Source organism: Anser cygnoides, chromosome 15, assembly GCF_040182565.1.
Source record: "Anser cygnoides isolate HZ-2024a breed goose chromosome 15, Taihu_goose_T2T_genome, whole genome shotgun sequence".
NCBI classification, from domain to species: domain Eukaryota; kingdom Metazoa; phylum Chordata; class Aves; order Anseriformes; family Anatidae; genus Anser; species Anser cygnoides.
The window spans coordinates 11,875,204-11,891,173 of record NC_089887.1 but is presented as its reverse complement, the minus strand read 5'-3'; the positions used below and the strand labels follow the sequence as shown (position 1 = coordinate 11,891,173).

At 41.7% G+C, this 15,970-nt stretch overlaps 1 protein-coding gene across 2 annotated transcripts in view; it reads left to right on the top strand.

Moving 5' to 3' along the window:
• Positions 1–12,248, top strand: part of ADCY9 (adenylate cyclase 9) — an 84,337-nt gene extending 72,089 nt beyond the window's left edge. For both annotated transcript variants that reach the window (XM_013176791.3, XM_048061381.2), the window contains 3 exons: positions 992–1,140; positions 4,182–4,223; positions 10,089–12,248. In XM_013176791.3, the coding sequence (XP_013032245.2) occupies positions 992–1,140; positions 4,182–4,223; positions 10,089–11,277 (1,380 nt within the window). In that variant the 3' untranslated portion in view covers positions 11,278–12,248. The remainder of the gene's footprint in view (positions 1–991; positions 1,141–4,181; positions 4,224–10,088) is intronic.
• The last annotated feature ends 3,722 nt before the right edge of the window (positions 12,249–15,970 follow it).

Sequence of the window (15,970 nt, the reverse complement as noted above, 5' to 3'; positions counted from 1 at the left end):
GTTATGTGACAGTATTCCTAATTTGCATTTTCTGCATTTCAGCTGTAAAGGAAATTTAAAATGGGGGAGAGAGAGCGATCATTTGATACCGTAAAATGCAGTATGTAGCAGAACAGAGCTCCAGGATGCGGTTGTGGAGTCTCTGTTTTAGCTTGGATGGTCATCAATATTTTTGATAAAACCAGACCTTGCACATCAGCTTGAGAGCTTTGACCGGTGTAACATTGTGTCTCAGGGAAATTAAGACATTCTGGGAAATACCTCCGTTCTGCACTTCCTTTTATTTATCCAGCAAAGATGTGGAAGGGGAAAGCATTAAGGCATTTGGAAGAGAAAATCCAACATTGTCTTTTCAAATTGGCACAAGTGGTGGTATTACCAAGCACTGATTGACAATGATTGATACCTGTCTTCTGTAATTGAAAGTTTTTTCTTATTTCCTTATTCACCTGCTGATGGGCAGTATGCTAGCATTCTCTAAGAAATGTTTTTAAGGGAAGCTGGTTGTAGTTCCTGAGGGTGAACATGTTCCACTTTTTCAATGCAGTGGAATTTTGACATCCTGTTCAAAACAGGGAGGATCTAATCCCAGTGATTAGAGAGGATATTAATGTGAATGCTTACCCTATTTTTTCCTTTTTTTTTTTTTCTTAATAAGAAGAGGAACTGAGCATTTTGCTAAGGTAAGCTGAAGGTGTGGAATAGTATTGAAATAATGGTGGTATAATGCGGTAATGCAAAACTGTATCTAGGGAAAATTGTGACAAACTGTCTATGCTAAAAGTTTGCTTGCTCTTTGAAGGGAAGACCTCCATCTTCAAGTGCTGCCTCCTGTTACAGACACAATGAGGATCACTTAATGTGCATATCACAAGGAAATTAGGTCTTTATCTTTCATATTGCACATGCCTTTATTTATGCTGGCATTTATGTGCAAAAGGGCTCCAGTCAGCAAGACAAAGCTAACTCGCGCTCTCTCTCTTTGTTGCAGTACACCATGTTTATGTGTTGTGCCATTCTGATCACCATTGTGCAGTACTGTAACTTCTGCCAGCTTAGCTCCTGGATGAGATCTCTATTGGCAACTGTAGTAGGAGCAGTGCTTCTCATTCTCCTCTACATCTCCTTGTGTCCAGACAGGTGAGCATCACATCCCAGCACCCATAGACCATGTTTGGGATAAGCAAACTCGGGATAAACAAATTTTTCTCTGCCGGTGAAGTGAGGATCCTATACATGTGATTTTAGTATCTGACATGAATTTCTCTAGTATCTCAAATGTAAAAAGTCGATTTGGAAAGAGATCTGCGTTTTTGGAGGCATTTCAGGATGATACCTGAGAGGCCTTTTCCTGTAATCTGTGTTGAAATGATGCTCTGTCCTCAAATGGTGTGTTTCTAGGGCACACTTAGGAGACCCATAGAATTGCTTTTTACCTTTTGTTAGAAAATCTATTTTAAGACATTTCTGAGGTGTTTGGTGTCCTCTCCTAGCTGGATTTACATTTGCCCTTAAGAATCATGTATTGTTCTTCCAGCTTCCTCCTCAAGGAATTTTGCGCTGTAGAAGGCAGGCACTCAGATTTAAGAGATCTAATATCCTGCTTCCTTTCTCAGTTTTCTGCCTTTTCAGAAGATGCTGCAAAACAGTAACTAGAGGAATCATGTTAACGTAGTTTGTGTGAAATAACCTTAAGCCTCTTCAGCTTGTCTGCTGATAAGCAGCTTTCTCCATAGGAGAACTTGTTTGCAGTATTCTTCTATTTTCTTGCCAAGATAGCCAAGGGACTCCTTCCAGCCCCCTGTCCACTCCTATTGTCAAAATTGTGTAATCAAACTGCACTTCTTGGTGGCTTAAGAAATACGGCTTTTGGCACTCTTACCGTAGCATGGGCTTTGCAAGGACTTCTTATGCTAGACTTCTGTGATTCCTATCAAAAGCTATTCCTTTTACACTTCTTCAGAGGCCTGCTGAACCATATGGTGAAAAGCTGGGGAAAGAAAAAAAAAAAAGTTTGCAGATGCGTATTTTGTGTATTTAGTTTTCCCCTCTTCAGGCGTCTTCAGCTGACTCTTAATCTTGATCCAATTTATATTATAAGAGGACAGAATAAAAGTCACCCCTTAACATCTGCTCAGACTGTAAGTAACTCAGAAGTGGCTATGAGAGCTGTAGGAAGAAGAGCCTGTCCCTCCTTGGAAAAAACTAACTTGGAACTGGTGTCAGTTGACGAATGGTTTCTAGATCTTATTAGACTAAAGAAAATCCCTTTTTTGTGTCAGCAGAGCACTCAAGCGAGGAGTACAGAACAGCCGTTTCTAGCTTCAGTGGAGGGAAGAAGTGTTCGGTTTCTGGAAGTAGTGTTCAGTTTCTGGATGCCTGCTCCCTTTTTCTCATCTTTGATTTTTCATTTGGATTTATTTGTGCAGCTTACCTAACAACATCACTCCTCCAGTGTGCTAAGTGACCCTCTCCCAGTAACAGTTACTTTCACTCATTTCATTTTTCCTTGGCATTCTTTCCCTGTCCAACCACCAGCTTCACTGAGAAGTTAGCCCCAGGTTTGTTTTTTCAAGTAAGTCAGTGAACAGTAAACTCATAATGCTGTTTCACGACTCCCTTGCTCCTCTTCCATAATTCCCCCAGGCCAGGGGTCTTGCTGCTCATTAAGCTACATGCCTGCTAGCATGTCTGCATGGAGCTGCTGCAGCATAACTCGGTGCTGGGTGCAGAATCACAGACGGAACCAGAGAATGGCTGAGGCTGGAAGGGACCCCTGGGAGTTTCAGGTACAGCCCCTGTTCCAGCAAGGGACTCCCAGAGCTGCTTGCCCAGGACCATGTCCAACAAGCAGAGCCTTTTAGAATAGGGTAATGTAACGTCAGTGTAGTACCAAAAGTCTTTATGCAAAGGCAGGCAGTCAAGCTAAAGCATGGAAAAGGTATCAGAGTGGTTGACATTCTCCTGGGTGATTACTTCAACAGACCTCTGTGCAGTTTATTGCAGAAGAAAATCAGAAGGTTTGGTGTCATAATTTTAACTCCTACTTCCATATTCAGAGACAAATTTTAGACAAATCACAGGTGTAATTACTAGATCAGCTTGTATATCAGCTCTGCATCATGACATTGCGCAAAGGTAGGGACAAAAACTTGAGATAACTTGGGGATTTCCCTGCACATCAACTTTATTGAGGGACTGGAAAGGTTATTCCCAAGCAGAGAGTTGGAGACCTTGCAATCTGACAATTTGTAGCATCACCTTTGCTAACTGCTAAAGGGGTAGTTTTGAATGTTTAAGAAACGTTGTCTTAAGAAATTTTCCTAATGATAGTGTATTTTGCCTGTGGTTTGAGTACTGGTGATCACAAATGGGCGAAGTTTAGAATTCATGCAATATGTTATTTCATCTCTGAAGTATTTAAAGTAATAGCCTGAGCTGTTCAACTGCATACCTGAAAAACAGCAATTTGTAGAATTGATCATGGACAAAATGCAGGTTGAATTAGTGTGTCCCATAACTTCTGTTTGCCTAGATTAATAATAACTTTTTTGTTCCTTTCTTATCAATAGCCTAGATGATTTTTTTTTTGTCACAAAGGTAATTGCAGCTTTGTATACATCACAGGGAAATCCATTCTGCACTATTCTTTACTTTTTTTCCCCCAAAAAGTAACTAGTTCTGTCAATTAAAATACTTAATTGCTGCATAGAAATTGTAATGTTTAAATTACTTTCATTCATGTCATCTTCAAAAAGAGACTCTATATTTGTGTTTTGTTTTATTATTTTTTTAAATCTTTGTATTGTGTTGGTCAGATAAGATGGAGGCATAGCTGATTTTTAGAGTTCTGAAATTGCTTTTCTATGTTTCCAAGGTAAGTCTGGATTCTTTAACAATTACTTGTTCCAGACGTCATATTGACTGCATTATCATCACCTAGTCTTCAAAGGTTTTTGCATCGCTGTCTGACTGTGGTTGCTTCTGCCAAGCAAAAAGTGCAGATAAGTCAGTGTTCAAACAAAGTTTGTCTGAAGTTGATCAAATGTGCAGTGCAATTATTGGTCCTACTGTCCACATAATAGAAAAGTTCAAAATGCTAACTGGAATTCTGGCAGAATGCTTTTGTTTATTGCTTTAACTCCCTTCTGATGTCAATGCTTTTTTTTTTTTTATTTCAGCTCTGTGGAAACTTTTCATCTGGATTTGGCACAGAACTTTAGGTAAACTTTATATCAAATGACTATGTTTAGGAATAGAAACATTTTCAACCAGTTACATGTAGTAAAACTTCGCATCCATAGTAATACACTTGGGAATTCAACAAATTGGTCCAGCAAGTTGTGTTTAAGCTCCTTGTATACCTAATTTCCTTTCCAGAAGACCCGAGTATGATGAAAAATCATCAGAGAGCTGATGGTGCAGTTGCTGAATTGCATAATGCTATTTTCTTTTTAATTTTGATTTGTAAGAAATAGAACTATGGAGGAGCTATATAAAATAGCACCTGTTTTTCCAGTAGTAGCTGTTTTAAAGCACTATCTGTACATCTTGAACTTTTTTTAAGTTGTTTTGTTGATTTGCACAATTTGGAAGTGTGCAGAGTTAGACGTTACCCACAGCTGGGCAGCTGAGAATTCCCTGGTGTAGAGAAACGTCAGCAGAAAGAGCAGGCTGTGAAGCCAGCTGCCTTCACCAGGATGGAGACATGCAGACAATGACAGTCTGCGTGCTGTCTGTCACCCGGAGCTCACTTAGGCAGCACAGCACGTACTGTCATTGAGAGCAAATGAAATTGTAGCCCCCAGACTTCTAAACCAACAAACAAAAATCTTTTACTGGGTTATGAATAGCCCCTTATAAATCAGCGCATTAAAGATTCACTCTAATTATTTCAGTACTGAATTTCCTGTGATTTTATTGCAAGTTTTTCTTCTACCATTTTAAGTGTTTTTACTAGTTGTTGGTATTAGAAAAATGTGTTTTCTAATTGCACGTTTGGGGGCAATACTGAGGTGATGTTGTGCTCGAATGAACTAACGACCCTATCAACAAGTTGACTAAGTAATTCATCTAAATGAGTGTGTATTCAAGAGGATGTTGCTTCTGCTGTGAGTATGTATCACCAAAAAAAATATTTACTTTTAAAAATTATAATCTACACAAAGCGCTATGTTAGTTTAGCAAATGTGTGTGTTGTAAACACGGGGAGATGGTAACTAAGCTTTCTTATTAGATATGTAGTCACCAAGATGATAAAACTTAATACAGTGATGTTTTCTTTACATGGGTTTTCTTTTCTTATGGCTTTGATTGAAGATCAAAGATGAAAGATAACTTCATTTGCAGAAGGGAATTCCAGTTCACTAAACCCAGAAGGGCTGAAAAGTTAAAGCCAAAAAACAGAGGTTGCTTGATTTTTGTAGGCCAAAACACTGGAGGGAATTTGCTGAAAATGCAATGTACAAAATATTGAAGTGTGGTTGATCACTGAAGGTAATGTCTTAGAATTAACCTGAATTTAGATCTTCAGTGTTTTATTATTAGTTTGTGAAATGGCCTAAGCTTTTGTGTTGCTCAGAATTACAAATGTCTTGGCCACCATTGACAACAGCTTAACAGGCTCCTGACCAGCTGCTAATCACTAATAAATAATTCATTCTGCCTTTAATAATTGACAACCCAGTCTTCAGTTCCATGACTGTTTGTATATCATTGTTTATTAGGAATCTGTCAAAAAAGAGCTGTCAGGCATTGTTTGCATGCAAACATTTTTCTTTCAAGAACGTATCACGTAACTTCTAACTCATGATAAATAACGGTAAAAGTAGGTAAAACCAAACAATGTAGAGGTAGTTACTGCAAGCAGGCATGGAGTACACTCTACCTGCTTTGCGAATCCTAGCCTGTGATTTAGATTCTAAATAAAGCAGTTACCAAAATATCTGGCTCATTAAACATTTCTAAGCTTAATTTTAAACTTTCTACTATGAGATGCATGGTATTTGTATTCTGCCTGTCGTTCCTTCAGTCGGGGAAAAAATGCACGTACATGGTGCACGTGTAAATACCGCACAGCACAGTCCTTCCTGCGGGCAGCGGCAGCTTTGTCGGGTGGTGGTTTGTTGGTCGCCATCTCCGTTTTAATGCAGGAACTGTGTCACACCAGTGCGATGTTTGTGAGTGGCTTAGGCTCCTCTGATCTGAAGCTGCCCAAACTTACGAACTGATGTAATTCTTCTCTGGCTTGGAAGTTAAAAGAGAGAGAGAACTAGGAGTTAATCTTATTCTGCTTCTACCATTGATTTGCAACAGAATTTGGCTGCTCGGGGCTCTTTTTAATGTGCATCGTTATATACCACAGTTCTAGAGTTCTGTGCGAACAGATTTTTCCCTTTCTCCAGGTGGTGTGCTAATAAAAACTTGAAACTCCCTTATCCTAACAAACATTTATGCTGTTCATTTCTAATTAGTATAGATAAATAAAAAAGATTCCTTGGTCACCCAAGTCAGCGCAAAAGCTTTTCCTTAGCTCTAAGAGGGCAAGACAAACTTTTTATTTGCATGCCTTTCATGAAGCCATTCTCTGCTCTTGATCAAGAATTGAGGTAATTATTAATATTGCATGGGAAGAAAGATACTAGTAATGGTAATGAAGTCTTAGCACAGAGTTCATCTCTGGACTGTCTATGCTATGCTCAGTAAGTCAAAATACGGAATTTGCCTCCTTTTCCAGACAGACCAGTTCTTCAGCCCCAAAGAGGTATTACTGCACTTGGTCTTCTAAGCAAGAAATATTTTTGTTTTCATTCATTTCTTATCTGAGAGCAGATAAAGTGTATTGTCGCAGCTTGTGATGGCTCAAGGAGGAACACTGATAGGCTACTCAAGGTGGAAGACTATAATTGCTTGATGATAGGGTTTTTTTATATGCCTCTTCTTTATGTTCTTCATTGAAAGCAGCTGTTTGATTTCCTTTTTCCATGCTGTTCCACCATTGCATTCTTTTTTAAGATTTAGCAGGCATGCATCCACTTTAAATATAGTAAGAAATCCAAATCCAAACATAGGTTACTGGCTCAGAAGCAAAATGGCTTTCCAAAAATCTTTATAAGTAGAAAGCCATTATCTTTATGATTTTTGATCAAGCCAAAGGAGATTCTATCTCCGGAGCTCTCACTTGTTCCATATTCAACACACAGGCTGAATGAAGATGCCAAGTTAATAGTTAGGCATCTGTGCCAGGAAGTGCTTCAACAGTTTGAGTTAAAGTAACATTGACAGCTTAAGATTTCAGTCTGAATGACTTTTAAAATTAGTTTTCTGCTGCAACACCTCATGAAAAGTAGAACTTAAAAGGATTTGGTTTTGTGTGATCCTTTTCTATATTCGTGTGGGTTTTTTTTCTTCTTTGCATTTTAAAGGGCAGCTTTGGACAGAGGTTGTCTTTGCTAACAGACTGTGAGGTGGTTTAAAGCCCTGTAGGTCCTGTAACCTATTCGCTGCAATGTCCAGAAATTTGATTTTCAAATGAGTAGGAAGTAAATGTTTCCTTCTTCAGGTTAGTATTGTGGCTTTTTGTACTAATACTTGTAGCAGTCGCATAGTGATCAAAAATGCCTGCTCTGGAAAAGATACTGCACCTTCTCGTTTGAGATACTAACCCATTACCTTATTAATGAAATCAGGTCAGCTTACAAGTGAGTCACTCTCATTTCAAATGCAGATCTCTAAGGTTGTACACCCATGTGGGAAACAAGGTCAAGCCGGTGCTTGAGGAGATGACTGAGAGCTTGCAGATGCCAGTACTTCAGGAGCTGTGAATGGGAGGCAGGAGTTTGTTCTTAAAAGGCATCTCTAGCGTTTGATATGGGCCACTTTTTGTAACGGAAAATGTATGGTGCCTTCTTAATTTATTTATGAGGAATTAAAGTACCAAGGACTGTTTTGTACAATAAAAACTAAATAAAAAGCCTCTAATGACTTAAATAAATCCCTGTGGCAGGGCTGTTTGATGTTAGAGCAGACTATCTGAATCAAACTCATGTACTCTCAAAGGAGTAACTTGGCATTGCTCAGATCTTCTGGCAGATCTTTTTCCACAAGATATGGAAAATAATCAACTGTTTTGAAAAGAACCTGAATCATGCTTCTTGACTGAGATTCATTCCTCACCTCCTCCAGCTTTCTTTATTTAAAGAGATCTTTACTCTTACCTATCCTCTCTTGTTCTGTTCTCTAAGCCCATCAAATCTGGAAGATATTTTGCTACCTGCTAAAGAGGCAGCAAGGCTTGTATTTCAGAAATTCTTACTATTCCAGTCATTGATTATTTTTTTTTTGATATCAAACCAATAAAATGAATATAGCTTCACTTCTCCTGGGAGAAGTATATTTATGATTGGGAAAATAAATTAATTAAATTAATTAATTAATTCCCAACATAATACATAGTCTTATCTTTAATCTGAAATTCGACCTGTAAGCTCTCTATTGTAAATACTTTACTTGCAGAAGCCTTTTTCTCTCCTATAGGCTTACTATGATAAAATTCAATAGATACATATACAAAAAAAAAAAAGACCATAGCACAGAATAAAATGTGTGTATTCATCTGTATCACAACTGTGCAGGGTTTGCTTCATCATACCTTTCTGGCTATACTGTGCAATCAAATATTTGAGAAAGAACTTCCAGAAAAAGAAATATGGGTCTGGAATGTAGCTCAGTTGCAAAAACATTTGCTTTGATTTCAGAAATGGAAGTATGTCCCCCACAGACATAAAGAAACAAACTGAAAGTTGAAATGTTTTCACATTACAGAAACAAATATAAAGTCTTCTTTTCTTGAACTGTTGCTACTGTTGTGCTTTGAGGTTTTGATCTCCTTTTGCTAACATACCTTCATAAGAGGAATACAAACAGATGCTGAGATACAGATTGCATTTCTCTTTTTCAAGCAGAAAGGTTGAGGTGATGCTTTCCCGTATCAGACCATTTCTTAACTTGAGAAATCTGAGCATGTGTCTGCACATATCAAGTCTTACACTTTGGCATAAGAAAGTTTATAGGGAAAAAAACTTCAGTTAAGTGACTCCGGAAATCGCTGCATGCCAATCTGTCTGGGTTTAGACTTAGTTTCCAGCATTGCATAGGTGGTGTCTTCTCAGACTTCAGATGTGTGTCTTCACATCTCTCCAGAAAATTGAGACTGTGGACTGCAGATGTCTCCTTGCTAAGGGCTGTTTGGCACAGGAAGCGTACTCTGTCAGTGCTTCATAATCTGCACAGGCAGTCAACGAATTGTCAAAAGGATTTGAAATATTGCTCTTAATCTATATGAGCCATGATTTTTATTTTATTTTTTTTTTTAATCTTGGTACTCTGAGAAACTTTCCATCTACACCATAAAAAGCTTCAGTGGTTGTAATGTGCAAAAGATGTCAACCCAGAGCTCCGTATTCAGCGCTTTCATGCAGGAGACATGATGTTCTTCACGAAGCATCTTGTACAGGGCTATCTTCTTCCAAAACCTTGACATGTTAACGTTAAAAGCATACTGCAAAGGTTACTGGTCTTTGATGAGGAGACAAGGGAAAGTCACGAAAAATATAGAGCGAATGCTTCTAAATATTGGGGGGAGTACAAAGAAATGATAAACACGCCACTTACACACACTAACGCAAGCATAGCTGTAGACAGACAGATGTGCACATGCATGTATCTAAACACAGCCATTATTAAGCATTTATATATATTTACATGTAGTGTTTTTTAAGTACATATTTATATAGAACAGTAACTGTCTCCTTAGTGAAATCTTTAAAACAGGACTAACGTAAAGGTGGGCCAATTTCTGTGTTGCTAAACCCTATAGTACCCCTTTAAGGAAGTACTTGGTGAGTTTAAGAGAGAAATTAATTCTTTAGCAAGCTTAATAGCTGGTAAAGTTTTCAAAGCATATTTTCTAATTTGGTATGTAGCATACACTTCCAATACTTTTCTTCTAGCACAGGAGCAGAAATCGTAGTGCCCTGACCATGTTTTTAAATGCACCTTTCTTGTTCTTCCCTTTCTTCTGCTTCCAGCTCCAGGAAGAGTCCGTGCAACAGTTCAGTGCCAAGTGACATGAAGAGGCCAGCGGACCTCATCGGTCAGGAAGTGATTTTGGTTTTTTTCCTTCTGCTCCTCCTGGTCTGGTTTCTGAATCGGGAGTTTGAGGTCAGTTACCGCCTCCACTATCATGGGGATGTGGAGGCCGATCTTCATCGCACCAAAATTCAGAGCATGAGGGATCAAGCTGACTGGTTGCTGAGGAATATTATTCCCTATCACGTGGCTGAGCAGTTGAAGGTTTCCCAGAGCTATTCCAAAAACCATGACAGTGGTGGAGTAATCTTTGCTAGTATTGTGAACTTCAGCGAGTTTTATGAAGAGAACTACGAAGGAGGCAAAGAGTGCTACAGAGTCCTGAATGAACTGATTGGGGATTTTGATGAGCTGCTAAGCAAACCGCATTACAGCAGCATTGAGAAAATCAAAACAATTGGGGCAACCTACATGGCTGCTTCAGGGCTGAACACATCGCAGTGTCAGGACAACAACCATCCCCATGGACATTTGCAGACCCTTTTTGAATTTGCCAAAGAAATGATGCGAGTGGTGGATGACTTCAACAACAACATGCTGTGGTTTAATTTTAAACTTAGGATTGGCTTTAACCATGGCCCTCTCACTGCTGGGGTCATTGGCACCACCAAGTTATTGTATGACATTTGGGGTGACACTGTGAACATTGCTAGCAGAATGGACACCACTGGCGTAGAGTGTCGTATACAGGTGAGTGAGGAAAGCTACCGCATCCTGAACAAGATGGGGTATGACTTTGACTATAGGGGGACAGTCAATGTGAAGGGGAAAGGTCAGATGAAGACCTACCTGTACCCAAAATGCATGGACAATGGGATCGTGCCACATCACCAGTTGTCTATATCCCCAGACATTCGGGTTCAAGTGGATGGCAGCATTGGGCGATCTCCGACTGATGAGATTGCCAACCTGGTGCCTTCTGTACAGAATTCTGATAAGATAGCCCATGGCACAGATAACTCAGAAAACAAGGACATACTTCCTTCCTCCAAGAAGCTCCAGAAAGATTCAATGAAAGCAGAAGAGAGGTGCAGGTTTGGCAAAGCTGTAGAGAAGACTGACTGTGAGGAAGCGGGAACTGAGGAGGTCAATGAACTGACAAAGCTAAATATCTCTAAGAGTGTATGATGCACTGTCAGAGTTGCATGAAGTGCTCTGTCAATAGAAACACAAAGACATTTGCAATTGGCAGTTTTCTTTTTCAAGAGAGACCTTCTCAACACCTGGGTTGTACGTTTGTTTTCATTTCAGCGCCTGATGCTGTGTGGATCACAGCTCTTCAGGGCTTGTTTTCATCCATCTCTCTCCTCCATGCCCCAAATCACATCCCAAGCTCCCCAGCTCCCTGTGCAACCATCTTACAGCTGAGTAGAGGATATTAAGTGCCTTCAGATATACTCCATTGGACTCCCTGTCAAGGTACAGAGGCCCCAAGTGAAATCATAGCTTTGGGTATTTATCTAATTTTAAAGAAAAGAAAAGCTGTGGTTATATCATTTTTATTGTTGTTTCTCACAAAACACTTTTTTTGGCTAATGCAACTCCTTGGGTTTTTTATATCTATCTGAACAATGTTTTACTGTTATCAGACCTTTTGTATGTAAACACACAGACAAACGTGCATGTATCTACCATATGAGACTGACATAAAGTGCCAGTAACGTACCACAAAAGAATGTCTTGGCAAGGGGGTGACACAATTTTACTTTGTGTTGGGCTGGAGGAGGAGTTCTGCAGTGGCTCAACATTTAGTTAGAGTAGGCTGAACAACTGCTGTAGTTTTATTCTCCTTTACCAATGCTTTCTTCAAACTTAATGTGCCATTGTGTGCTTTGGATACACTTCTTTTCCGTATAGCCAATGAGATACTGATATGTGGGAATGGAATAAGGGTTTGGACTTCGCCAGCTCTCAGGACAGGCTTCCAGAAGCAGACAAGCGACCAGAAGAGTGTTACAATTTGGGTTTTGTGTGTCTAAAAGGGTTTTAGGTTGCTCCGCACCCTAGCTGAATTGGGAAAGGTAGGTGAAGTTGGTGGCTCTAAGCTGGTCTGATTTGAGAGAGAGAAAAGTTAAATAAATGTTTTGGAGATGCCGTTATTTATTTATTTATTTTATTTCTATTCTTACTTTGTTTTCGTTTTTGTTTTTTTTTGCGGAAGGGATCAGGAGAGATGAGTCATTAATTGGTTTAGCAAGAGTAGTAGGATAGCGTTTCAGCCTCTTTGAACTACCAACCACTGTGAGGATGTTGTTACCTAGGCAATATTTGTTTCAAAGCTGGTGAAACTTCCGAAGCCACCAAACGCAGTTGGGCATCCCAGCTTCCCTCTGTACTGAACTAATGGTGCTGCACGATATTTTTTCAGGATTTGCCCCCTACACTGTGCTTTTGCAGCAGGGAATAGAACAGCATGCTCCCTGCATGCCACTGAAAGCAGGAATAGGGAGAGAGTCCTTTGTTGCGAGCTGAGAAGCACAACAATTTCCCAGTCCTGCGGGTGAGTTTGTGCAGGTCCCCGTGACCGGAGATCTGCTTGCACAGAGGTAACTGCAGGAGTGGGGCCTCAGACGATACCGGTCTGCCCTCTGCATGCTTCCATCACCTCATCCACTTACATTTGATGCCCCACTTTGGATATCATTACCTATTCAGCTATTTGAGTTTAACAACCTTGCAACACCAAATAAGATTAAAAGAATTTTTGCACCTGAAATAAGTTCTTTAGCCAGGGAAGAGCTGGTGGAATGCAATGCTGTGCTGTCTGCGTATTGGTATGTGTTTTAATTCTTTCTTTCCATCTGAAATCAGAATATATTGATACTTCGTTTTATTCCCGATGCAATTTTTGGAAATTGAGTAATAAATATATACATTGTGACGTTCCTATTCAGCCATCTGAGATCCATCTACACTCCATGGTGAGCATAGAGCCCTTGAAGCCTTTGTCAAATGTAAATCTAGGAGGTTTCTGGATCTCAGTTACCTTAAACAAGACTCTGCACACTGTTCTCACAAAAGCTGCTGTTTATGCGTCTCTAAATTGCATTGGATACAAAAGCTGTTTAAAGTGAATCTTACTTGCTCAGTCTCCCAGCACACACAAAAAAAGGGGGTGCTTATCCCTATGCCACAGATGCCGTAGCCTCGCTTGGGGCTATTCCTGACAAGCAACAATAGGAAGTTGTTTTTAATAGTGCGAAGTTTTACAGCAGCCTGCCTTCCCACTCAATTAGAACTAGTCCCCTTCCCCCATAGTGGGTTGCACTTCCAACTTTCAGGTAGTATAACTCTGCAAATACCTCTTGAATCCGACGAATGTATTCTTGAAACCATTTCTAGGATTCTCGTTCCAGTTAAGTGTATGTCAGTATTTCGTTTCTTACAGTGGGGGAGTTCACGTGGTCCAGAATTGTTTACATGCCTTCTAGTGTTATATTTGGGATCTTGAAGTGGTTCAGCCCTTTTTCCCTTTCCCTTCTTTCCCCTCGTTTTACAAACAGCTCTGCCCAGGGTTCAGTACCATTTCTCTCTCACTGACCCGCTGCTTTGTCGGGACGGGCCTGCTGATGGAGCCCTGCGTGGGGACCCCTCCCGCAGCCCCCTGCCAGCAGCCAGGTTTGTGCCGCGTGGAGCCTCTGAAATGGGCAACGCTCCCGTGCTGCGGGAGCACCACAGGTGGCTGGTAGCGTTAGGATACCAAAAAATAAAACACTATACCGGGGGCTCATTATCGTTGGCATTAAGCAAATTAAATGGCAGAGGAGAGAAATCGGGTTGGGCTCTGAAGCCGGGGGCTGCTGTCTGCTGCAGGCTCTGGTGCGTTGAGCGCGGCGCTGCTGCAGCCTCCGCAGCCTCCTTCGGAGGTCAGCGCCTTGTCTTAGCACAGCGCAGGAACAGGATCGGGAAGCTAAGCTGTCGGCGTGCGCTTTGAACAGTGAGATTTTCACAGGCACAGGGAGACACTTGTTTTTTGTTGGAAAATGGTGGGGGTTGAACCTTTGCGCCTTCCCTTGATACCTTTGAAAAGATGTCCCAGTGCTTGCAGGAAATTGTTCTGCCGGCGTTTGTAACGGCGCCGGGCTGCATCCCACCGTGCCCCGGAGCTGGCCCTGCTACACGTGCGCTTGCGGGAGGCCTCGAGCAAAGCCGGTGTCATTGATATGTCCCTCCTGCTTGCCCCGCTGGTGCCACTGCCATTCAGACACGGGGTAGAAGCTGCAGGGCTGGACAGATAGCTGGAAGTGTATTCTGCACACACAGTCAGCGCGGCGCTGTGCTCTGGTTTTAGGGTGTCTTCACGCTGATTGTTTCAAAACTACCCAGAGAGGGGGAGAAATTGCTGCATGTTTGCTAGGCCGGGGCTGCCTTCAGCCACAGGTCCCCTGTGGGAGCTGCTCGGGAGCACAGAGTGAGGAGGAAGATGGTGAGCATGCCCTGCAGTGGCATCTTCATCTGCTGCCAACGCGCAGAAATGCTGACTTTCTTGCAGCTTCTTCTGTGAAACGGAATCGATTTCTCATTTAAAAACAAGTAAATGGCGTTCCTCTTGATTTACTTCTGGTGTTCGTGATTTGGAGACAGGACCAGACCTGCCTGTTGTTTCCCACAGTTTGGTGCCATTCCCTTTGGCCGAACCGAGCAGGCACGGCGTTGTGCCTGGCGGCTTCTCCGCAGGGCAGTCAAATTTTGAGAAGACAAAAGGGGGGCTGAGAGGATGCCCCCAGCGTGGAGGTGGCACAAACCTCTCCCAGAGCCAAGTCAGCATTGGCTGGCACCAGGAAAAGGGCAAAAGATAACTAGTTGGATACTTCAGGGCTTGTAATCGCTGAACTCTTAACTTGTTTCTAAAACTTTAATTCTGAACACAACAGCCACGTTAAAAAAAAAAAAAAAAAGTGGTAAGGGAGCAGTTGTGCGCTTCATGCCTTTATGTTGCAGTATCGCAGAGCCTGGGAGTGTCTGAGGCTGGTTATAACCCAGTCAGCTGCATAACTGAGCAACTTGGGGATTTTTACCAAATTTAAGGACTGCGTCTGTTTTCTCTCTGCTTTCATGCGGGGTCTCGCTGGCTCAGTCTGGGTGGGTCCTTGCCTCCCTGGTCCTCTCTAAGCTCCATCTTGCGCTGCGCACAGCAGCACCTGGCTTCTGCCGGGGCCAGGTGGTGGTTCCAGGGGTTTTCCTCCGCACTTCAGCTGCTTCCACTGCTGTTTGCCTGTGACTGCGTTTCCCAACACGAAGGGGAGAGCACATCAGCTCTGATATTTCAGTCCTGCTCTGGTGGTCCAGCCGCTGCTGCAGCTTTCTCCTCCTGCTGTTCTTGAGCCGCTTGGCAGAAGGCACAGAAGGGTGGCAGGCACGTCTGCGGGGTTAAGTTGGAGAGTTCCAGGAAAAAAATGAATTTTTCATCACACCAAAAGGAGGGGGGGGGGGGGAGTTCTATGACCTTGAGTATTAGAGACCATGCAAAAGCAGAAGTTAATAACTAAAATGAAGTGAGGGGCTGCTGGTTGGGTTCAGGGAAGCAGATCTCAGGAGGGCGCTTGTCCCCAAAATTCTCCGGGATGCTGAAAATGCAAGGATGCTTGCAGAGAGCACGTTTTGTTTGTTTGCTAAGCTTGAGACTTCTTGGTTCTAAGCTATTTTGTGGGGAGGCGTATTTGGAAAGGAATGTGGCCAAGCAAAAAATGAGAAACTCTGCTTTCTGTCTCAGCAGAAAAGAGACACGTGAGCAGGCAGGGGTCCTTGGCTGGTGGGGCTGACTGGTACACGAGGAAGGTTCGGCTTCACCTTGAAGTCTGGCATTTAGTTATGTATTATA